The sequence below is a fragment of the Eleutherodactylus coqui genome, chromosome 6, assembly GCF_035609145.1.
Source record: "Eleutherodactylus coqui strain aEleCoq1 chromosome 6, aEleCoq1.hap1, whole genome shotgun sequence".
NCBI lineage: Eukaryota > Metazoa > Chordata > Amphibia > Anura > Eleutherodactylidae > Eleutherodactylus > Eleutherodactylus coqui.
This window is the reverse complement of record NC_089842.1, coordinates 150,395,220-150,419,287: the sequence shown is the minus strand read 5'-3', so window position 1 is coordinate 150,419,287 and position 24,068 is coordinate 150,395,220. Positions and strand designations below refer to the sequence as shown.

Here is a 24,068-nt window from a genome sequence, read left to right as displayed (position 1 = left end):
TACATTGTAGCAAATATTCAGAGAGGCTTATCTACACTACATACAATTGTAACAAACCCTCAGTGGTGAAATAACGTAGTTATATCACAGCCCCATTCCAGTCATGTTCAGCAATAGGTCTCAGTTAGTCCAAATCAGGGGCGTAACTATAGAGGATGCGGTTGCACCCGGGCCCAGGAGCCTTAGGGGGCCCATAAGGCCTCTCTTCTCCATATAGGGGGCCCAGTACTATGAATAAAGCATTATAGTTGGGGGCCCTGTTACAGGTTTTGCACTGGAGCCCAGGAGCTTCAAGTTACGCCTCTGGTCCAAATATGGACAGGTATATCACCTCAACTCCATCTCAGTGAGACATCTGCCTGTGTTTGCCCTTGAAATGAAAGGTATGTGGGGTAATGGCACAGTATAACTCCCCACTTTCTGCATTCTGGACCCTTTTATCATTACCCTGTATGCAGGGCAATTTGCAGTTTGCATTCTTGCACAGTATTATTACTCAATATTTTCAGAATGCCAACTATAGAGAGACATGCAACAGTCATGGGACAGGATCTAATATAGTGTAGAACCCCTTCTAGCCTTGTGAAGTGCAGCAAATCGACAAGGCATCAATTCCACAAGTGAACAGAAGACATCTGGAAGGATGTTGAGCTAGGCCATCTGGATAGCCACCCACAACTTCATGATATTTGTAGGTGCAGGATCTCGGGTACAAATTGACCTCTCCACCACATCCCATAAATTCTTTATTGGGCTCATGTCAAGCAAATATGCATGGCACACTATTTGTAGGAGCTCTTTGGAATGCTCCTCGAATCAATTTTGGACAATTTGAGACAGATGGCGCAGTGTATTATCCTGCCGGAATATCCCAGCATTGAGAGGGTATATGAGATCTATGAAGCGCTGCAAATCATCACCACGCAGTGAAAAGTAACAGGCACCAGTCAATGATATTTTTAGTTGGACTAGTGCTCCCAACTCATGTCATAAGAGCATACCCCACCACCAGTATAGAGCCACCACCAGCCTACACATTGCCTTGTTCACCACTTAGGTCCATGGCTACATGGAGTCTGCGCCACACACAAACCCTACCATGAGCCTGAAACAATTGGTACAGTGACTCATTGTACCACGTCACTTCTTGCTAGTCCTCTAGAGTGTAGTTAGCAACCTCATGAGCCCAGGTGAGGTATGGTGTGTCCGGTGTCATGGTGGCACAAAGGCACTGAGCTGTGAGATATCTGTGTTGGACTTTCTGCAATGAATGTGGATATGATTTCTGCCAAATTTGCCTGTCTGTTTGAATGGACAATTCTGGCTAGATGATGCTGGTAGCGATAAGCTTAGTGATGAGTCTATTTTTTGCCCAAAGGGCCAAGCGATTGTCATAGCCATATGAGGGCTTTTCTTTTTAGGGACGAGTTGTATTTTTTTAATGGCACCTCTCTATTGCATAACTTTTATAACTTTTTTTTTTTTTTTTTAAGCGGGAGGTGTGTGTGTGTGGGGGGGGGGGGGGATAGAAAACCCACAGAAATTCGGCCATCGTTTCTGGTTTTGTTTTTATGGCATTCATTGTTTTTTGCGGAGGGAGTTGAAGATTTAATTGACACTGTCTTGATACATTTTGAATTGCTTTTTATTGTGTTTTTGTGGAGGTGAAAAGAAAAGTAACAATTCTGGCATGAAGTTTCAAAATTATTTTTACGGCGCTGACCACGAGAGATAAATAATAGAGATGAGCGAACGTACTCGGATAGGCACTACTCGTCCGAGTAATGTGCCTTATCCGAGTACCTCCCCGCTCGTGCTGAAAGATTCGGGACGCGCTGCGGAGCGGGGAGCTGCAGGGGAGAGCGGGGAGGAACGGAGGGGAGATCTTTCTCTCCTTCTCTCCCGCCCGCTCTGCCCCGCTCCCCGCCGCATCTCACCTGTCAGCAGCGGAGCGCCCCGAATCTTTCAGCACGAGTAGAGCGGTACTCGGATAAGGCACATTACTCGGACGAGTAGTGCCTATCCGAGTACGTTCGCTCATCTCTAATAAATAACAAAATATCTTTATTGCCTGGGTTTTTACAAAAGCAGTAATACCTATCATGTGCTGCTTTTTCAATTTATCTATTTAAAAAGGGTTTTTGTGAAGAAAAATATGTATTTTTTAAAATTGAATATTTTTTCTTTAAATTAAACTTTATTGAACTTTTTTGATGCTATTTTGAAGTAACTCAAGGTAAGTTGAAGATGCAATCGTTCAATAGTTAGGATAGCACACTGCATTACTTATGTAGTACACCCTACTATGACAGCAGCCTATTAGATTCCGAGGGAGGCAGGGACTAATAGGCTGAGTTACATGGCAGACTTGAAGGCATTTGATAGACTTCCATGGGAAACCATTGGTACCTTACAATTGCACTACGGGATGCCAATAAGTGACAGAAGGAGCCCTCATCCCCTGTCATTTGCTTACATGCTGCAGTTGCTTTTGATTGTGGCATGTAAGGGATTAAACTGCCAGAATCTGAGCTTTCTCCAGTACTGGTGGTTAGAGCAGGAGCCTGGCTGTCAGTAGTCAGCCAATCCGTCGCCCTAAAACATGTATGTTCAGGTTTAAAGCCCATTAACCCCTTACTGACCAGCCCATAGTCTTTTTACATCCTGGCTTGCTGGGCTTTAATTCCCAGGCCTGTAAAAACATGGCAGCCCTGGGGATTAAAGCAAATGCATGCCAGCCCAATGGGTAACAGCGAACACATGAAAGTAAACACAAAGTTAAATAAAGTTAAAGTTTCAGCTCCCCTCACAGATCAGATCCATGAGGGGAGCTAGAAACTACTCCCCTCCATCCTCTGCAATGTCTCGCTGCGTTCTTGTCTCCAGGACTTGACACCTTGTTCTGCGCGTGTCCGTCAGACATAAAATGTCGGGCACATGCACAGAAGGGGATTTAAAAACTCCTCGCTCTCAGCTAGCATGAGTAGGGCAGGGAGATGTCACCGGGAGCCGTTGTATGCAGTTCCCAGTCAGATGAACGCGGCGATTATGTAAAGTAAAAATAAAGCTTAAAACCTTTAAGTTTCATATCCGTGAGGGGAGATAAAATTACGTATTTAAGGCCCACAGATTTATCCACGGACCTTACCCGGGCTTCTGCACACGTGCCTGTAGCCAAAATGGAGGACGCACGTGCAAAAGCCACAGACTGCAGGGTTAATTTAAAATCTTCCAAGAGCCTGGAGATTTTACGGGGGGCTGCGGTCCTTGGTCACGTGATTGCCGTTATCCAATGGATAATGGTGATTATGTAAAAGTAAAACGTTTCACCTCCCGTCACGGATCCGATCCGTGACAGGAAGTAAAATTACTTATCAAAGGTCTCCGGTGATGTCCCCCAATGTGTTCCTTATCCGCGGACCTTTCCCCAGCTTTGGAATTATGCGCCTGTCAGCAAAAAGACAGATGCAAGCGCAGAAGCTGGGGAGGCCCTGGGAAATTTAAAATCTCCTTGCTCCTAGCTATTAAAGGGAGCTGAGAGCCTGGAGCAGTGACCGAGGGCCGCAGTGAGCAGTCCCTGATTACATGATCGCCGTTATCCAATGGATAATAGCGATGTAGAAGGTAAAAAACAGTTGAAGTTTAATGCTCCTTTCAGTTTGAGCCCCATTGTGCATATGTACATAAGGTTAAAGCCACAATGGGTATGTTTCTGAACACAAACAGGGATATCCATTTTGGGGTAAAAGTCTTCATTCATATGTGTGCTGTACAAAAAAAACCTGTTTTTAAAAATGACACAATTGGCAAAAAAATGAAAATCGTAATTTCTTCCTTCTGCTTTGCTCAGATTCATTCAAAAACGGTTACCTCAAAATACGCAGTACACCTCTACATGAATTCGTTAAGGGGTCTAGTTTTCAAAATGGGATCATTTGTAGGGTTTCTCTATGGCTTTGGACACTCAAGGTGTCTACAAATGGGCAATGGGGCCTAAACCACCTTCAAGCAAAATGTCTGTTCTGAAAGCCACTGGCTGCTTTTTTCATTTGGGGCCCCGTTATGCATACGGACATAAGATTTAGGCCACAATGGGTATGTTTCTGAACACAGGACAAACAGGTGTATCGATTTTGGGGTGCAAATCCTCATTTTCATGTGCACTATAGAAAAAAATCCTGTCTTTAAAATGACACATTTGAAAAAATCTGAAATGTTATTTTTTTTCCTCTAAATTGCAATAATTCCTGAAAATAAACTTGTGCCAAAATACTCCTGACCCCTCTCAGTGAATACAATAAGATGTGTATTTTTTTTAAATGCGGTCATTTGTGTGGGTATCTATCATTCTGACACCTATGAGCCTTTGCAATCTTGGCTTGGTGTAGGAAAACAAAATGTTCCTCAAAATATTAATAATCAATGTTACATTTGTACATCTTCTAAATAGTTAAAAAAAACTAAAGTTTTTCCAATGTGCTTCCAGAATAAAGTAAACAGATGAAAATATATATCATATCAAAAATTTGTACAGTATGATTGCACATATTTAAGATACTGCAGTTGAAAATGTGAAAACTTTTTTCCCATTTTGGAGCTTTTAATAAATATACACAAATTTTATTGTTTTTTTTACTACCTAAATGAAGTAGAATATGTGGTGAAAAAACTTAAATATGCAAAACCTTTAAAGAGTTATTCTATGTTAAAGTGACAGGTCAGATTTCCAAAATTTGGCTTGGTCATTAAGGTGCAAACAGGCTTGGTCACTAAGGGGTTAATGAGGTCAGTAAAAAGGTGAATTAGCCATCATTAAGGGGTTAAGCATCTGTAAGTTGCCACTGCGCTGTCCACTGTAGGCAGTAATGCCAATATGGATTAAGGCATGTCCCATTAGTCTGGTACCCACTATCATGCCTCATTTGAAGCCCAATAATTCATATTATCTCACCATGAGCACCGTGGGCGGCTTTCCACCTCACTCACAAGATAACATCTCACAACGTTTACAGGCACGGGCGTTCCCAAGCCGTCACATGAGGCAACACCACTTCATGATCACTTTACGCTTTGCTATCCCATGACTTCTGGCATGTCATTGTATAGCTACCCATATATGTTCCGATTCTGTATGAAGGACAACTTCCCATGCACTGTATTGTGAATAGCATAGATAGAATCATTGCACGATATGACTTCTTTTGTACTGAACACTAGGAATAACTGCATTCCACTCACTTGTGTACACAGGATTAGTAATGGATGTGTGGTCAGAACAACAGATTACTGGCATTGCCAGATCATCTTGGGACTTGTAGTTCTAATGGCCTCAGACTGAGGTAGGTTTCCCTCCTTTGCAATGTATTCCATGAATAAAAAAGCGCAGCGGAGGTGACATCAGTGCTATTTACAACCTTATAAAGTCCGACTAACTATATTCTGGTCACAAGGCGATAGTGCCCTCTACTGTCTCAATTGTGTCCATATAGCACTGTAATATGATTAAAGTGTCTATTCCTGGAAAAGCTGGATGACAACCAATATTGGGGTGCTTTCATACAGGCCAACAAGCAGCCCAATGAAACAAGCACTGATCGACCAAGCAGGTCTATCGCTGCGTGCTCTCCGCTGTTCTCACACGGCAGCGGACTGCGGCTATGGTGACCACTGATTCACACACTTTTACATGGCCATGATGATCAGGAAAACGAAAGTTCAAATAACTGTTCAATCCCAATCATTTACAGCAGGTGCTACATAGTTTTCTCTTTTTTCAAAAATGCAGCTTTGATTGCGTATGTCCTGCAGCCGTTTGTTCCTCTTCCTCTTGTCCATGGTGTCTTTTCAAAAAATTGCAACATTTGTGCGCTTTTCCTGGCGTTTTCCCATAGGCTTCTCAATGAAAAAAAAAAATCACCAAAAAACTATGCGTGGTCATCTATGCATTGCCTCCTTTGTCACAATTAAACCTTGTTGAACGAAAAAAACTGTGCGACCAAAAAACAAAAAAACAACAACAAATGCTTGTAAAAAAATTGCAGGCATTGTCAAAAAATGTATTTATTACAAAAAACACCAGAAATACAACTATGTGGGAAGGAAGGCTAATGCATATCAGCATTGGGGTGACTACCCACTACAGTTCTTTTTCACTGCGAAATTCGCAGCGTTTTTTCTCCAGGGCTCTATGGGACTTGTTAATGTAAAAATCGCATTGCGCAAAATCATGATTTTTGCAGTAAATTGTGATTTTGCCGAGATGCGTTTTTAACATTAGAAAGCCCCATAGAGACCTGGGGAAAAAACGCAGCAAATTCGCAAGAGCTAGTGGGTAGTCACCCTAAGGGCGCCCACCCACTGGCGATTTGCGTTTCTCTGCGTTTTGCGTTTTTTCTCAAGTGCCATTAGAATTGAATGTACTCCCACCCACTGGCGTTTTGCGTTGCGTGGCGTTTTTTAACATAGGAACTGTCAGTTGCATATGTGTCCTTATTTTTCTCCTAATGCACCCATGAAAGTCAATGGAAATTAATGGAAACGCCGCGAAAACGCGGCAAAAAACGCCGGGAAAAACGCAGCGTTTTTAACGCATGGAAATCGCAAACGCCAGTGGGTGGGCGCCCTTAGTATGCATTCTCAACTACTCTTTCTCCCTCACAGTTCTGTAGCCACTCAACACCCCTTCCTCAGATCAAGTGCAAACTAGTGCAGATAAAAACGGAGAATGGGTCACTGACCTACAATAAAATGTGAATGGAGGACTTACTGCAGAATACCCAATCGCATCTGTGCCTTCCAGAACATCTTGTTCCCACAGGACGTGAGCCTTTGTGAACTCTCCGCAGTTCTCCACTTTAGGGCGCTTTCACACATAACATAATTATGAAAGTTGCTGAGTCTATTGCAGTTTTTTTTGGTTGCACCTTTATGGCAAAAAAATGCTGTGGCCACATGTATGATGTAGAAGGTACCGGGTTTTTGTGTCTTTTTATGCAGCATTTGTGCGCTTTTACAGTTTTCAGCTTTTCTTTTTGTTTTCAATGCATGGAGTATTTTTGAATGTCTTTTATTAGATTTCTCTATAGAAAACAGAAGACCTGGAAAAATGCATGTCAAGAATGTGAGAACAAAAGAACATGAAAAAAAAATGTGAAAACCATCTGAGATTCAGGTTTTTGTTTTTAACAAAAGCCACATAAAAGTTGTGTTTGTAGGAAGCCTTGATGGTTCATTTTTTCCATATTTTTTCTCCACCCTATTATATCCTCTCTACACCCCCCCCCCCCCACCTCTTAGGATAAATTCACATATTATGGATATGTTAAGAAATTTCAGCTACGGATTTCCTGATGGAATTCCACAGCCATGTGTAGTACTATGTAAGTTTTAGCGCAGTATAGGCACGTGAAAAGATGGCGTCTAATAGAACCAATGGTTTCCTACAGAAACGTTCACATGAAGGAATTACACCTGCAAAGATAGGACATGCGTGACTGCGATGCCCGCATCTAAGGTCCGTGGTGCGAGAAGAGATAAGACCTGACCTATCTTTGGTGCGTGATGCGTGGGAGTTTCCATAGACTCCTATGGGAGCTGGATAACAAGGGAGCGGTAGGGAGTTTAGCTGCGCCCAACGCTCGGAAAAGAAGATAGGTGTCTGTAGTTTAGACATTAGAAGGATTTCTACCGACCGAGTAATTCTGAACAGTAGCGCATTTTTCCGGCAACACGCAGCTCCTGATTATGTGAATGGGTGATTTCACAGCTAATTAAGCTCGGGACTTGATAGCTGGAAATTGCCCGTTCACGCTATTTTTTTGTGCAGTTAGCTGCGATTTTTTCACAGGCCCATTCTGCGCTACAATGTGATAAAGCCATGAATGTGTGTTTAAACAGGTTGTGCCAGAATCAACAGTTATCCTCTATCCAAGGAATAAGGTATAACTTGGTGATCACTGCTGAGAACCCCACCAATCTTAAGAATGTGGGGCCAATGTACCCCTCCGCCTGTCACTCCGCGTCTCCCTCCACAGTGACATAAGAATTAATAGAAAGTTGGCCAAGTATGCAGTGTTGCTGCTCCATACATTTCAATAGGGCTGACTTAAACACCTGAGTGCTTGCTGCTTGGCTATCTCTGGCAGTTCCATTGAAAGTGAATGGAGTGGCGGTATACTTGCGTGACTAGCTCTTTAATCAGTCTCCTCCTCACCGAGGGGATGCAGTAAGCCTGCAGTGAGGAGGACAGTGGACATCAGACCTCCGTTCCCAGGATGGATGGGTGTCTCAGCGGTGAGAACCTCACAGATCAACAAGATATCCTCTATCCTGTGGTTAGGGCACGACTTGTGATCCGGGTACAACCCCTTTAATAAACACTATGTCCTTATGGTGGAAAATATCTGCAGCACGCGGTGCAGGATTTTCACCATGGAATTCATTGCAGTAAGTAAATTCCACGGTCAATATCTGCATCAGAATCCACAAGCGGATTTTGGTGCGGATTTTCCCGTGGATTTTTTTCCGTAAGAGGTGCTAGAACCTGTATGGGAAGTAATAGCCCTGTATTGCGTTGGACCATTACCCCTGGCTATACCTTAGAGCATACATACACAAGCGGTGTTAAGATGCTGTTCCCTGATTCTACAAGGCAGCACTGTTTTAGAACGGGCACTGCATTGTAATTTGTAGGTCTTTAGTGTTTGTACAATTCTGCAATTCACAAAAATGTAAGAATAAATAAGTACAATGGAGTCATCCATAAGAGCCGGCTGCATCTGTCATTTATGGAAGTCAGGATAACATTAAAGCAAGCTCAATTTGGGTTTCCAGTCTTCTGCAGATAAGAAGTACAAGGAAAAGCTCTGCAACTTTCTAATATACATTTGGGAAGATTTCTGAAAACAGGCCATCAGTGGGTCTGTCCTTGTGACCCATAGCAACCAATCAGAGCTCAGTTTTCAATTTTCCTGAGTAGTTTGAGAAATGAAAGCTGAGCTCTGGTTGGTTACTCTGGGCCACAGGGATGGTCTTTAACCATTTTTAAGATCTCCGCTTGTGGTCAGTGAATGGTAAAATTCCTGTTTTCATGCTAAGGCCGAAAACCTATGCTTCTCACAGCTTACTATATCCTTTTGTAGCTCACTATACAACAATTATAATTTATGTAAAACGAAAATTCATACAGTGCGTCTTCTAATACAACACTGGGGTACATGGAACAGAGGGGCTTCCTGGTGTTATTGGTCAGACATAGACTTGCAGGAATGCTGCCTTCCAATAGGTGGCACTGTAGAGGCATTGGTCCATCTTCAATTTGCATATTTCCCAGAGGAGCATGGGTGACCTTATAAATCTCCTCACACCTTCTAAGTGCTCTCCTTAAGGAGAAATGATACCCATCTAGGATCATTTAACCCTTTCCAATCCAATTTGTATCCTGGTTTTCCTAGGGGGCTTACTCTCTTTCTGCCGTTATACAATGATGCTATCGGCTGGCTAAAGCCAGTACTGCATGAGCTCATATGCTCAGCTGGGCCCTCTCCTCTCATGGACCCCCAGCAGCTGCATCGGCTGCCTCTATGGTATGTATGCCCTCATTACATGTGACCCCTGACATCATGGAGCTATGCTTAGAACAGGCATCATCTGCTGCTCATAAAATAGTCTGTACTATTTAAATCATGATACAGTCAGACATTTGCAAAAAATCTGCCCCTTGTTTGGTCATACTGCAGTTCTTGTTTTCAAGATCTCTGCTTACTGTCACTGAACGGAAGCTTATTTTGTTTACTTCCAGAAGAAGAAAATGTGTCCTGAACACATGTGGATGGCTCAATACAAGAGCAGGCTTGTAACATCATACGCACCTGTGTGATCCAGGTCATGTGACCTTCACATAGGCGCACAGCTCTTTACAGTTACAGTACATTTACTCTGTATGAGCCTCACATGTCTAGATCAGAAACTTACATTATCGAAGATGCCAATTCACTGACAGAAAGCATAGATATTGAAAAAAATGTGAGTAATTGATATTAGAGAGCCACAAAGCAATTATTATACAATATACGGTCTAAGCTTTATGTATTGAAACTGGAAATCTTAATTAAAAGGGTTGTTCCAGCAAGACAACACATGTTCAGATACCTTATTAGAGTACATGGATGTCACAGAATGGGATTCTGACATGGGACTCCCCTCTATGACCTGGAGCAGAAACCCCCATGCACTACTAGATTTTCCAATTCCTGCCTGGACACGACATTCCCTAGAAAACATCTCTTTGTTGGGGTCTCTGGAGGTCCCCACATTAAAGGGGTTGTCCATGATGAGTGTTGTCCTCTCAGCCCTGCCCTATAATCGGCTGCACATCCATAAGGCTCATATCGATGAGGGCAGTTGACCTCTGTGGGGAAGATGATGTTTGAGCAGGACCTCCATGGTGTCTTGTCTTACATCAGGTCAATGCTACAACCTCATCATGCCCTGTGTATATACGTTCACTGTACACCAGGTATCTGCTCCGCCGTACCGGTTGTCACTGACTCGCTGGATGTCACTCCCTTTTACGCCCTTTTGGCCAAAAACAGCCCTGATTACACTGACCTAAAAGCAACCCTGGACAAACAACGATGATCATACCAGTATATTTCACAGACGGCACACAGACCCACTAAAACCAATTAGGCCGGTTACACATGGCAAAGCCAGGTTCCGCTAGCGGGTTCGTCCGTGCGGGTGATGATCGTGGATTCTGCTATTGAAATCCAGTAGTGTGAAGGCGGCCTTAGGGCTTCTACCCACGAGCGTGATGCATACAGTGTGCAGGTAGTCAGAGAAGCGGTGCGGCCATTTGTTTGTTCAGGACTGGATGTTCGCTTTAATCAAACAGCTTTAGGCAGCAGCTTCCTGGCACTGACCAATACCTGATCGTATTATTAGAACTATTTATCGCTGCTTACTATAGAAACTCCAGTTCCAAAACTACTCTGCTTCTGGTTTTAGGTTGTATCACATCCTGCCCTATTCAGTTTATTTCAGTGCAGGAAAAAAAAGTAGAAGCAAAAAAATTCTTCTCAGCGTTGTACTCAACCTGCTAAAATTACTAGTTTCTTTTCCGCTCGTGCTTGCCTCTATTTTGGTAGTGACTGCTCTGCTTACAGACGTCTATATACTTGACTCCTCCAGTTAACCCTTATACAGCCAGGTATCACAGGGTTCAGATTCAGTCTACACTTCGCCATGTGTGCCATGGGCCAATGCCAGTGGCGAAATAACGGTGACCAGCTCCAAGCCAGACCACAGTCTCCAGTCTATTTCCAGGGGGCTCGGCTAGACTTAGCCCTTGTCCACAATTTCTCTGAAATGCTTATTTTCTGCTATGAATATGAACAACCATGTTCAAAGTTTATTTACTGGTTTGATATAGTCTTTTATATCTGTTCCTGGAAAAGCTGGGTGACAAGAACAGATATGGTACCCATTAGGGTTTTAACATGCAGGAGTCTGGGAAAGCTAGGAAACAACCCAGAGGTGTAACTTGAAGCTACCTTCCAAATTCAACACAGTAGATAAGGGCAGGCACAGCCCATTAGTAATGGTACAATTGTGAATGACTTCAATTTATGTGTGCCATTTATAATATCTTCTTAGGTGACAGAGGGGCTATTGGGCACCCATTAAAGCTACACCCTTTACATGACGTATTGCAGGTTGTAATGGTAGTCATATTAGCCGTTACCCAGCTTAGAAACAAAACAGAAATTAAATTCAGTTATTTCATGTTATATCTGGTCTTGGGAAAGTTGGGTGGCAACTAATATAGCGGGAATTAAAGATTTAAAAGGCTATTCTAGGACTTTAAAAAAATTTCTATGGATTACTGGCAGGTCATCATTGGATGATCATCAGGGACCCTCTGCTTAGGATCCTCTCCAATCAGCTGATTCCTGGGGCCGCTGTCACTACAGACCACATAGAAAGCAGATCAGACCGACCATAGCACAGCAGCCTGGGTTGGTGCTGCAGTCGCAGCTCCTGCAGTACTAACCTGGGCCACTGCGGTATGGTCAGTGCTTTCTGCTTCCTATGCAGTCTGTAGTGACAGCGGTCCCAGGAATCAGCTGATTGGTGGGCATCCAGGGTGGCAGGTCTCTAATGGTCAACCGGTCATCAATAGATGATCATCAAAGTCCTGTAATATCCCTATAATGATAACCTGAATGGTCAGTGAATAACTAGGCAGCTTTACAATGCAGTTGGTCAACAACCAGCCATATTGGTTCTCACCCAGATTTACCAAAAACAGAAAAAAATGAGTTATTTCAGTTACATCAGTTGAAGGGAAACCTTAAGGGCAAACAATATGCCAGCCAATATAGCTCCCATGAGGTTGTTACCCAGCTTTCCAAGACTCCTGAATGACAGGAATATACCATTAGCTCCCATATTATGACATATATGAAGACATTTAGGGAGCCTGGAAAAGCTGGACAACAATGCCTCAGAGATGGACACGTTACTATCCAGCTTTCCCACAAACACATCCACTGAATAAACTTCATCGTATGACTCATTACTGCCCCCTGTTGCTAATATCCTCAGAGGATGAATTAGATGAAGTCACTGGATGGCCCACAGACTTCATGAAACAGTAGTCAGGGAAATTCACTGGCAAGGCGGCAGATGCTACTGAATCGCTGTAACTTGGCACAAGTCATCAAGACCAGTATTAGATTACAAAAAATGTAAACCGCTATTCATCCATTATAGCAGATGTTACGACTGGCACCAGCCCGGCACTGACAAAGCAACCAAAATCTGCGCTTCTCAAGGATAATGCCAGGTCAGGCATCAGGTTAACCCATTAATGAGAAGTAACAGGATTTGGAAATATAAGGAAGCCACCTTATGCTAACATCTACTCTATGGTCTGTATCCCTGAAGGTCATATAAGCAACACCACAAGCCACCTATGGTCACACAATGGTCATCTGGGCTGCCCTATTGTTCACACTGATAGAATTTTCAGTGGCTTTATCCATCAGTCTGGAGCTTCTAAGAAGAATACCCACCGATTAAAGATCTGCTCAAATGTCTATGCAATGATGATGAAGTCACCAGAAATAGTGACAACTGTTGCACCAAGGCAGACATGTGCTCAGAGAGGTTGTCACTTCCCTTCTTCTACTTAATCCCATCCTCTAAAAAAAGTGATTGATGCTCTTGATCATGCTCAGCTTCCTATATCACCCTGCAGGAAGGAGTAAGGGGTTTCTGAGCCATTGGATCTATGGTACTCTATTCTTTACAATGAAACATTTTAGCAGATATACACTGAATGGCTACTTTATTATAAACACCCATCTACGGTAGTAGCACATTGGACCTTCTTTGGCCTTTAGAGTCTCAGCAATCCGTTGTGCCATCGATTCCACAAGGTGTTGAAATCACTACAGGAATATTGGCCCATGTGGACAGGGAGCTTTTTGCAGTTTCCACAACTTAGTTGTAGATTCTGACATGTAGGGTTCATCAGTTCATGCTGCTTGCACCAAATTCTGACCCTCCCATCAGCATGGTGCAACAGAAATCTGGATTCATCTGACCAGACAATGTTTTTCAGCTGTTCAGAGATTCTCTTTCACCCAATGGAGTCTTGTCATTCGGTTTCTCTTCTACAGCACTGGCTCTGCAACTGGTTGTCTGCTGTCATAGCCCATCCATGCGACGAGTTGTAAGCTCAGACACGTTAATTAGAGCACCAGCATTCAGCTACAACTTGCTTCGCAATGCATGGCCTGTTTGTGAGAATGATTCTTGACTTCCTACTCTGACTCCTTTGGTACAGTTGTTTACATCCACAGGATCCTATTTTGTTAGACGTTTTTCCTCATTACATCATTCTCTGTATATTTCATTAACAAGATATTCCCACAAGGTTGACAGTTTTGGAATACTGTCCCCATGTATTCTAGCACCAATGACCGTGTATCACTGGAAGCTGCTCAGATCGCTCAGTTTCCCCATTTTAATGTAGGTTCACACTGAAACTGATCCACGGAAAACTTGTTCACTTGATTTCTTGCTGTACTCTGGGGTCACATCTCCAATTTTCACACAAGAAAGCTCCAACTGTGAAAGAGCAGACGTTCTGTGTAGTCTAACAATGTGTGACTGATGGTGGCTTCTAAGCAGAAAAGCACCCACTCATTAAAGGGCCACGCCAGTGAATTATTTTGTTCATTCATTATGTAACGATCCCTCCAGTATATACATGCATAAGGCCTCTTTCACACGGGCAATAGAGATATTGCCGCTACAAAATTGCGGCAATTTCACAGCTGTATTCCCACGATTTTGTAGCGTTAGTTATGCGATTTTCCTGCAAAAAATCCTGCATTGTTTCGCTGCTGCTGGCGATAAAAAATTGCACTATAAGCTTGTGCAATTTTATTGCGAAAAGGTTAGGCCCTACCCGTGAAATAAGGGATCGCAGAGGCTATTTTTATTTTTAGCATAGTAGCTAGGGATAAGCGAACCTACTCGGCCACGCCCCTTTTTCGCCCGAGCGCCGCGATTTTCGAGTACTTCCGTACTCGGGCGAAAAGATTCGGGGGGCGCCGTGGGTGAGTAGGGGTTGCAGCAGGAAGTGGGGGGGAGAGGGAGAGAGAGAGGGCTCCCCCCTGTTCCCCGCTGCTACCCCCCGCTCCGCCATGCCTCCGCCCGCCCCCCCGAATCTTTTCACCCGAGTACGGAAGTACTTGAAAATCGCGGTGCTCGATCAAGTAATTTCTCGAAACGAGTAGGTTCACTCATCTCTAATAGTAGCCCTTCACAAAGTAGACTAGACTTATTAAAACTAATTTTCATTAGATAGACTTAAAAATGTAGCACACATTGGGCATACCAAACATAGGGTACCCCTAAAGAAAGCCCTAGCTGTATTCCTGAAAAAAAAAAAAGGAATACTTGCCTAGCAGGCTCGGCCCAGGTCCTTCTGTGGCTGTCCGGGGCTCCGCCGTGCGTCCTGCAGTCCTCATTTGCCCATAGAAGATCACTTCCTGGCTGCGGGATTCGTAAATCCCGCCTCCAGGAAGCGATGACTCTGATTGGTTCATCCAGCATTACTCAGCCAATCAATATAGCGCTAGATGAACCAATCAAAGCCATTGCTTATTGGAGGCAGGATTTATGAATCCTGCAACCAGTTCGTGATCTTCTGCAAACGAGGGCTGCAGGACGCACGGCAGAGCTCCGGACAACAGTAGGAGGACCCGGACCGAGCCTGCTAGGTAAGTAATCCTTACTCTTTTTTTTCAGTGAGTGCAGCTAGGGCTTATTTTGGGAGTAGGGAAATGTATCACATCGCACTGAAAATCACTAGTTCGTGAGATGCGATGGGATAAACAAGGAGGCTCTTAGGAAAACATTGGCTGCAAAAGAAATTGCAAATCGCTCAAATATAGAGCATACCGCGATTTTTTTTCTCGCAATACAGCAACAGCGAAAACATCGCTAATGTGAAGGAATCCACTGGAAAGCACGGGCTTCACATATATGCGTCTTGTAGCGCTGTCACATCGCAAAAAAAATTGCACGATTTTGTAGCCGTGTTAAAGCGGCCTAAATCAGCTGGCGCTCTCGGTTAGTTATTTGTTTCTATATGAAACTACCGGCCTTTCTCCTCAAGTGGTCATGTGATCTCAATTCTGACTAGCTCAGTATGAGGCTGGCTTCACACGACCGGGGTCAGATTCCGCATGCAGAATCTCGCAGCGGATTCTGGCTGTGAAGGCGGCTGGCGACCCTGCGTACCTGATTATTCTGTAATGTGGATGAACGCGGTGGCTCGCCATCAGTTATGCACAGTACTTTTTTTTTAATGATTGTATTTCCCCCACCGCTGCTTAGTGATGACACGGGTACCTGCGGTCCATATATAATTTAACTGTGTATGGGTAGTGGGTCGGACGTCCTCCATTGACTTCAATGGAGGCCGTCTGCATGGAGTCCGCAGCAAAATAGTGCATGCTGCGATTTTTCCTCTGCTTGTGGACTACTCAATTCGTATCCATGATTGTGAGCGAAAAAACAATTTTACATGCCTTTCAATGAGTGCGATTTGCTGTGCACGCTGATCGCGGATTCTACCATAGGAATCCGGTCATGTGAAGCCGGCATTACTTAGGTTTATATATCCAGTTTCTAGTTAGTTTTTCAGGGTGATTCTATTACATGGACCCTACCACAATAACTGCTAAGAGAGGAATACAGGCACTCCTATCATAGTTGCTGATCATGATCACACAGCTATCACACAGGAGATCCCGTATCCTAAAAAAGGAATTGTCATTTTGCTGCAAAACTCTGCATGCAGTTACATCTCAGACAGGTATACAAAAGATTAAAGTTGTGGTGTGATTAGATGAACGGTCTTACCACCTGAGGGCCTAAAACGGGTCCATTCGCGGCCTATAAAAGGCTCTCAGAGGCCACTTGTGTGTAGTGACCTCTTCTTCCATTTGTGTAGAGCTTATTGATTACTAGACGCCTTTACGAGGTAATCATATAGATTTCGCCCAGTTAACAGAGTTTGAGAGGAGCGCATTATTGGAATGTGAGAAGCTGGATGGTCATATCAATTAGTTGTCCGCCACTTGGGCTGTTCTGCCCAGACTGTTAGTAGGTGTTGGGATTAGTAGATGCATGTTTGGCACGCACACTAGTCGACCGAGCCCAGGACACCCTCAACAGACCATCAGTATAGAGGATCGTCTGATTGTCCAACAAGCATGAGCAGTTCCAATTGTTTTTTTGTCCGCAATCCAGAGACTGATGGCACCATTGCTACAGGCCCCTAAGCCTTTCGGAACCATTTCCAGGGGATTGGCTGAGGGATATTTGGTCTCACTGCGCCCATTACATGTACTGCCCTTGACATCCATCATCACCTCCACTTGCAGTGGTGTCATGAACGATGAAACTGGACTGCCATGGAGTGGAACTGGGTTGTGTTTAGTGACAAATCCAGGTTTAGTTTAGGCACTGAAGACAGCCATGTTTGTGTCTGGAGATCTTGGCGTGGGTGCCTCAATCCTGCCTTTGCTATGGAGCAACATACTGACCCCAAATTAATCACCAATAGAATATATATTGGACCATCTAGAACGTCAGCTTTGACAGCCTACAATTTTGCACAATCTAGAGGCTCAGTTACAGTAAATGTGAATTGCTACCATACAGAACCTTTATGCCTCCATGCCCACTAGTATCAAATCTTGCATCCAAGCTAGAGGTGGCCCAACAGGGTACTAGAGCCTCCATGCCCATCAATATCACATTGTGTATCCAAGTTAGAGGTGGCCCAACAGGGTACTAGAGCCTCCATGCCCTCCTGTATCACATCTTACATTCAAGCTAGAGGCAGCCCAACAAGGTACTACAGCCTCCATGCCCGCCCATATCACATCTTACACCCAAGCTAGAGGCAGTACAACAGGGTACGAGAGCCTTCATGCCCGCCTGTATCACATCTTGTAACCAAGCTAGAGGTGGTACAACGGGGTACTAGAGTCTCCTTTCAAGTGTTCAGTTTTCTGTAAGAAATTCTCCCTTTGCTCTGATATGTAATCACTTATTTACATCAAGGTTACAATCAAACAGAGAAAGTTTCATTCCATTCCGACAACTTCTAGGGGAGGGATTTTTTTCTGCTAATGAGTGTATAATACTAGTATCAAAGTAGTTAAAATCATGATTTTTTGCTTATCCACATTTATTATGCCTTTCCATCTTTCGTGGCTCCTGATCATCACGAATAGTTGAATGTGCCTCTTAAGGTATGTCTTCCCTATATAGACATTTAAAAGGATACTAACTTTTGTGTTCTTTTATTAGCATTTTCTGATTATAAGTAACAGATATCACACAATCAATAGCCACCAGCAACAGCAGCAGGACGATAATCGCCATCTTTTTGAAACCATTGCCTACAATTTCCTGCCCAGGACACATGCTACAATCGGACTCGTGATATTATCAGCACTGATTTGAATAAACATGTCTGGAATATGTATGACAATGCAGTAACAATAACTACATCATCCAAGTCACTGGTTATAAAGGGTTAATACCTATATTAGAAATAATAAGTAATGTAATGTGTATAAATAGAGACTCAACTTTTTTGATCACCTGCTGGGTTTGTTTACGGCCTGCAGAGGCATTCTGTGGATGGCATGTGACAAGCTGCTGCAGCCAATCCATGAACTCTGTGGTCCTATTGGCTGCAGCAGTCTGTGATGTCCCATAAACAGGACAGTGACCCTGCGTACCTCCTTTTATTGTACTGCAGATAACTGCTGAGGCTCACAGCTCGATCAGCTAATCCCAAACATCAGACCCCAACCCATCAACTATTGATAAGTTATCCTGAGGATAGATCCTCAATAGTATTTCCCTGGAAAAGTCCTTTAACTACTTTAAGGGCTTACTTGTTACACTCCTGGGTAGAGATGTACCATACAAGAAATACAACGCTGTCGTGTGCAATTCTAATAGTATACAAAGTAAGGAAAATAAAAAGAAACCTAGATGGATCCTACAACTCCATATATCACCCACCAGAAGTGTGTGCTATTACTTGAAGCACACTTCCACTTAAAGCCACTAGATGGCAAGAATAAAGTTATTGACAATGACAGCTTCTCAGGATCATCAATGCGGAAAGATTCATCGACTAAATCATTTCATTAAAGGAAGACATTGCTCAGCCAATCACTAAATCATCTGAGTTCACTGAACTGAGTCATTTACTATAAGTAAATCCTTAATATCAACAGCTTAGAAATGCTGACCATAAAAAAAACTGTATTAGTAGCTCTGGAGAACAAAAGGTAAAAATGGTTAATTGTCCTGGATTTTAAATGATATTTAACTTAAGTATTATGTAAATGAAAATGACTACTCTTTGTTATCAGCCCATTCAAGTAAAGATTATAGACCAAGGGTGTCAAACTCATTTTCACCGAGGGCTACATTAGGTTTATGGCTGCCTTCAAAAGGCCAATTGTATTTGTAAGACTTTATAATAATAGTGCCCCCTATATTGGCCCCATTATTATTAGGTGACCCCCATAGTAGCCCCGGTATAATAGCAACCTCCCCCTATTGGCCTCTGGCTGGCCAAGACCCCTACGGGCATTTCGCTCACTCAGCCTGCAGCTGAGTCTGTGACCACTGACCGCCCCGTCGGTGTCTGTACTGCGTACAGGATGGCGCATGCAAACGCCGGGGCAGGGGGAAGAGGTCAGCGGTTACCGACTCCGCCATGCCGCTGTTGGACTGGAGCTGCAGGCTGGGTGAGTGAATTGCCTGTTAGTTTGCTGTATGATCAGCAGGGGCGGATGGGGGGACGACGACACATACAACGAGGTGGCAGGCCTTGTATTTGACGTGTGTTATAGAGGGTTACAGGCAGGCATATATGATATAAACAGGAAGCTATATGTAAATACTATGTATAGTAGCAGAAAAGAAAATGCATTCCATAAATACAACATGCAAGACTGAAGACCTATGAATGAAGACCCCCATGTACAAGAATATAACTGCTCTAACACTTGGAAGCAACTGGGTAAAACCACTGATATAATTATTACTCAGACTTTGAGAACCAAGATTAACAGTATTTCCTACTGACACAACAGTTAAGCCAAGACCTCTGTACCTACAGTGCCTCGGGGGATTTCTGAACCAGTCCCAAACCACAGTTACTGAGTGTTAGAATGGTGACAATTTCCCTCACCAGCACTTAGTTCTCCTTCTTTTATAATTCTATTACTAAAGGTTTTGCATATAATTTCAATTTGGAAAATGCAGAACCCATGTACCGTATATGCAGCAGGGATATGCCTAGTGTACCAATTAAAGGGCAAGTCCACTATTCTACACGTAACTTTATATGTAAATTAATTCTAGATGTGGTCATTGTCTATATACAGCACTGTGCAAAGGATTTAGGCAATGTGGAAAAAAGTCTGCAAAGTAAGAAGGTTTTCAAAAATAGAAATGTTAGAGACATTCTAGGACATTTTTAACTTCTGCTATTGATGACTGACAGGTCATCAATAAATGATTGCAGGGATCGCAATTCAGAGATATCAGTCTGATAGAATAGGGCGCAACTGGCTTTAGTATCAATGAACTTTGAATTATTTGAAAAAGGGTATGATTTTACATATTATATATATATATATATATGAGCAAGCCTCCCTGCTGAGTTCCTTCAAAAACTTTGTGCAAGTGCACCTAGAAAAATTGACGCTGCTTTGAAGGCAAGGGGTAGTTACACAAAATTTTGAATGGCTTTAGACTTCTCTTTTGTTCGTTCACTTAGCATTTTGTTAGTTGTCAAAAATACAGTATTAACACTTCTATTTTTGAAAGAATTCTTACTTGGCAGTCTTTCTTTCCACACCTGCCTAAGAGTTTTGCACAGGACTGATCCTTAATTGCAGCCTGTATTCTACCCATGAGCACACTCACTATTCTGCTGGCAGAGTGACTGTGTACATACATTACGTATCTTGAACAGATTTGGAGTTAGAGCCTGTATTATACTCCAGAGCTGAACTTATAATTCTGCAGGTTTGAAGATGTACTACCCTCTCCCCATTTCCCAAACTCATCCCTAGTCTGCTGTGCTCCATGTGTGGGTGGGACCTTTAGCTTAAGAGAAGCAGAGAAGTGGCCAGGCAGGGAGCTACTGTGCATGCTCCTAAGAATCCCAGGCACCAGCAATAACACCGAATCAGTTACAATGGCCCAAGTGTGGCCTCTGCCCCTGGATCACAACAGTAGCCATACCCCCTGACAAGCAGCTGTTGAACAGCTACTGTATGTATACTGATGGGCCAGTAGGGCACAATCGTTACTGGCCACGTGATCCCTCTTAGCTATTTAACCAAGAAGGATGCATCATTTTACATATAGTGGATGTCTATTATAGCTCTCTAGCGCCCACTGGCTTACAGATAGATGCCCAAATTCAAAGAGATCAGTCTGATTATACTTTTTTCTTACAGGGATTGTCCACCTCTACACTATTGTTGACCTATCCTCAGGATAAGTCATCAATAACTGAAAGAAACCCATGGGAATAGTGCCTGCTTTATCAATCCATGCTGCTGTAATGCGTATGGAACAGCTTCCAGCTCTATACACACTGTTCAGACTGGTGGACCCCACCGTTCAACTATTGGTGACCTATCCTGTGTAGAGTGGAGAGGTGGACAATTCCTTTGAAGTTCACCAGTCATCATCCAGAAGATCTCAACATGTGGCAGTCCAACTGTTCGAAATCTACGACTCACATCATGCTATGTAGGGAGTTGTAGTTTTGCAACAGCTAGACAGCTGCAGTCTGGGAAACACTACTAAACATTGATACATTATTGATACATTATAAATTGATACATTATAAATGGACATAGGCAGTTCCCAGCACTGTGGGCTTACCTAGATGCCATGGCGACTACACGAAGACAAAAAGCGTGCTCAAAATCTATACGATGACCGGATTGCCCGCTGCTCTGTTTGCATGTCTGTGACACTTTGATTTTAGAAACACTTATTTGTATGCAGACAGAACTACATGAGAGAACGTACAGGAAAAGGATGTTCTACCAAAAGTAGCCCGAGCAGGAAGTGCACTTGCTCATGGTACGAGAACCGAAACAACTTGATTGTGTCATTCACATGAGGGACTTAGAACTATAAATCAAGTGTTAACTCCTTCAGGGGTGGGAAACAGAACAATCATTGATGGCTAAACTGGGTCCACTGTTGACCCATCTACATGGAGTTTGTATGTTCACTCCATGTTTGTGATGGACACCATCACATTTCAAAAATGTGCAAACAGCTTAAAGAGCTCTTTGTTTTTTTTGGTCAACGCAAATTATTGTAAGGAGCCTTAATAAATAAGCTGATCACAGAGTGAATGCTGCTGGGCTCCTAGTAATCAGCTGTCATCTGCTGGACAATCAGGCAGCAAATGGTTAATTTCTTTGCAGCGCCGGTGCCGTAAAAACACGTGAACGGGCGCACAAAATTAACGTTTGTGTGCCCGGTCAGACGGCACGGGCCTCGGCGCATATACGCCAAGGCCGCAATGCCGTTGCCTCCCCTTCCCTCCCCGGCTTACCTCCTCTCTCCTTCCCTCCGGCTGTTTGCAATGGGAGTGGGAGGGACAGGGGCGGAGCTAAGCACCTGCCCCTTGTCTGCAGCCGGCAATGTGAGGGGGAGGCGCTTAGCTCCATCCCTGTGTTGCCCCCTCCTATTGCAAACAGCCGGCAGGGAGGGGAGGAAAGAACAGGGAGGGAGTTTAGCAGTCACGCTGCTAAACTCCCTCCCACCTCTCTGGCTGCTGTCATTGGCTCCCATAGAAGTCCATGCAGCGGCCAACGTATTCTGTCCAGTAAGATAGTTCCAGGACTATCTCTTCGGCCCAGCGTGAAAGCGCCCGGCCGGGCGCTTTTTACGCTGCAGGAATACGGCCATGTGACCTGATGCATTGGAATCCAATGCATCAGATCATAGTGTATATCGGCCGGCCGTGAAAACAGCAGCTGATATACGCTCGTGTGAAAGAGCCCTTACACAGTACTTACATAACTGAATTGCACTTTCTTTGTCCTTTTTGATTTAGATTTCTCTTTTATTTTACATTTTGTTAATTGACAAAAATAAACTATTAACACTTCTATTTTTAAAGGCATTCTTATTTTGCAGCATTTTCTGCACAGTACTGTATCCCATGCTCTCTTAATGCTGCATAACTAGACAGATTTGCCATTCTAGAAATACACTGTGAGATCCCATGTAATGTAATGTAATGGACGATCTGTCAAGTCTCCCTGTCCTGACTGTATATTCCTCACCATTCGTCCAGTCTTCAGTCCCAGGCACCGTCACAGACAATGTTCTGACGCTGGGACCGGTGGGAACTGCAAGCTACAGAAACTAAGAGAAATGAGAATGTGTAGAATCTGGTCTGTGGTTTCTATTCATTTTGAGGTGTGATGAAGGAGCTCATGTGCACAAATTTTTCTAATGTCTTCGGACTCTTTCACATGAACTAGAGGCAGCCGCGACCTGGTCGTGGCTGCATCTCCCATTTTCTTGACCATTCAGATGGCCGGGTGTGGCATATATACGCTGCAACCCAGAATATTGTTGGCGGAGGGGAGAGAGTTCAGCTCATCTAAACTCCCTCCGCCCCTTGCTGGCTGCTGGCAAGGTGAGGTGCTAGGATGGGGTGGGAGTTTAGCTAGTACTAAACTCCCTCAACCCCCTGCCCTGCCTATGGGAGCTGCCGGCAAGGGGAGGGGAAGGAACTTTAGCAATGCGAGCTGCTGCTAAACTCCCTCCTCCTCCCCCTTTTTTGACAGCTCTCATTGGCTCCCATAGAATTTTATGGGAACGGGTGGCATATTCCGGCAAAGGATAGGACAAGACCTATCTTTTCCGACAAGTGTAAAAGTGGCCAGCTGGAATGCGAACCGTATGCGCTATCTTTTCCATCTGGTCGAGTTAATGCACCAGAAAATCGCCAATATGAACAAATGCATTGGAATCCAATGCTTCAGGTAGTCACGATTTTAGGCCGACGTTTCATTGCGGTGAATTCATTGCGATAAAATGCTCTTGTGAAACTAGCCTAAGCCTGTGTGATTTTGGTCAGTGAAAAACTGACCATTCTCCATTAGATTTTTATGCAAAAAACTCTGTACTTCCTGGTTCTTTTTTTTCATGTGGTCTGCCTACTAACATGCGTTAAAAATGCATCAAACTCACACGCATGTTGCATGGCATGCAAGTGCAATGTGCTCTTTTTTTTTTTAACGCTCCCATTAAAAAAGGTGATTCTTGCAGAGGAATCACACACACACAAAAAAAATAGGACAAGTAGTGGGTTTTCTAACTCAGACTGTTGGTCCGAGACAAAAATTGCTTGTATGATTTAACCCATTCAAATTAATGGGTTCTTTTGCCATGTGAGT

At 43.6% G+C, this 24,068-nt stretch overlaps 1 protein-coding gene across 7 annotated transcripts in view; it reads right to left on the bottom strand.

Moving 5' to 3' along the window:
- The window catches only part of EVL (Enah/Vasp-like), a 136,249-nt gene that overhangs the window by 55,498 nt on the left and 56,683 nt on the right, over positions 1-24,068 (bottom strand). The window contains exon 1 of one of the 7 annotated variants that reach the window (XM_066607969.1): positions 21,523-21,647. The exons of the other annotated variants lie outside the window; for them this stretch is intronic. Within the exon in view, the coding sequence (XP_066464066.1) occupies positions 21,523-21,533 (11 nt within the window). The 5' untranslated portion in view covers positions 21,534-21,647. Of the gene's footprint in view, positions 1-21,522; positions 21,648-24,068 lie in introns of those variants that run through there. 7 annotated transcript variants of the gene reach the window in all.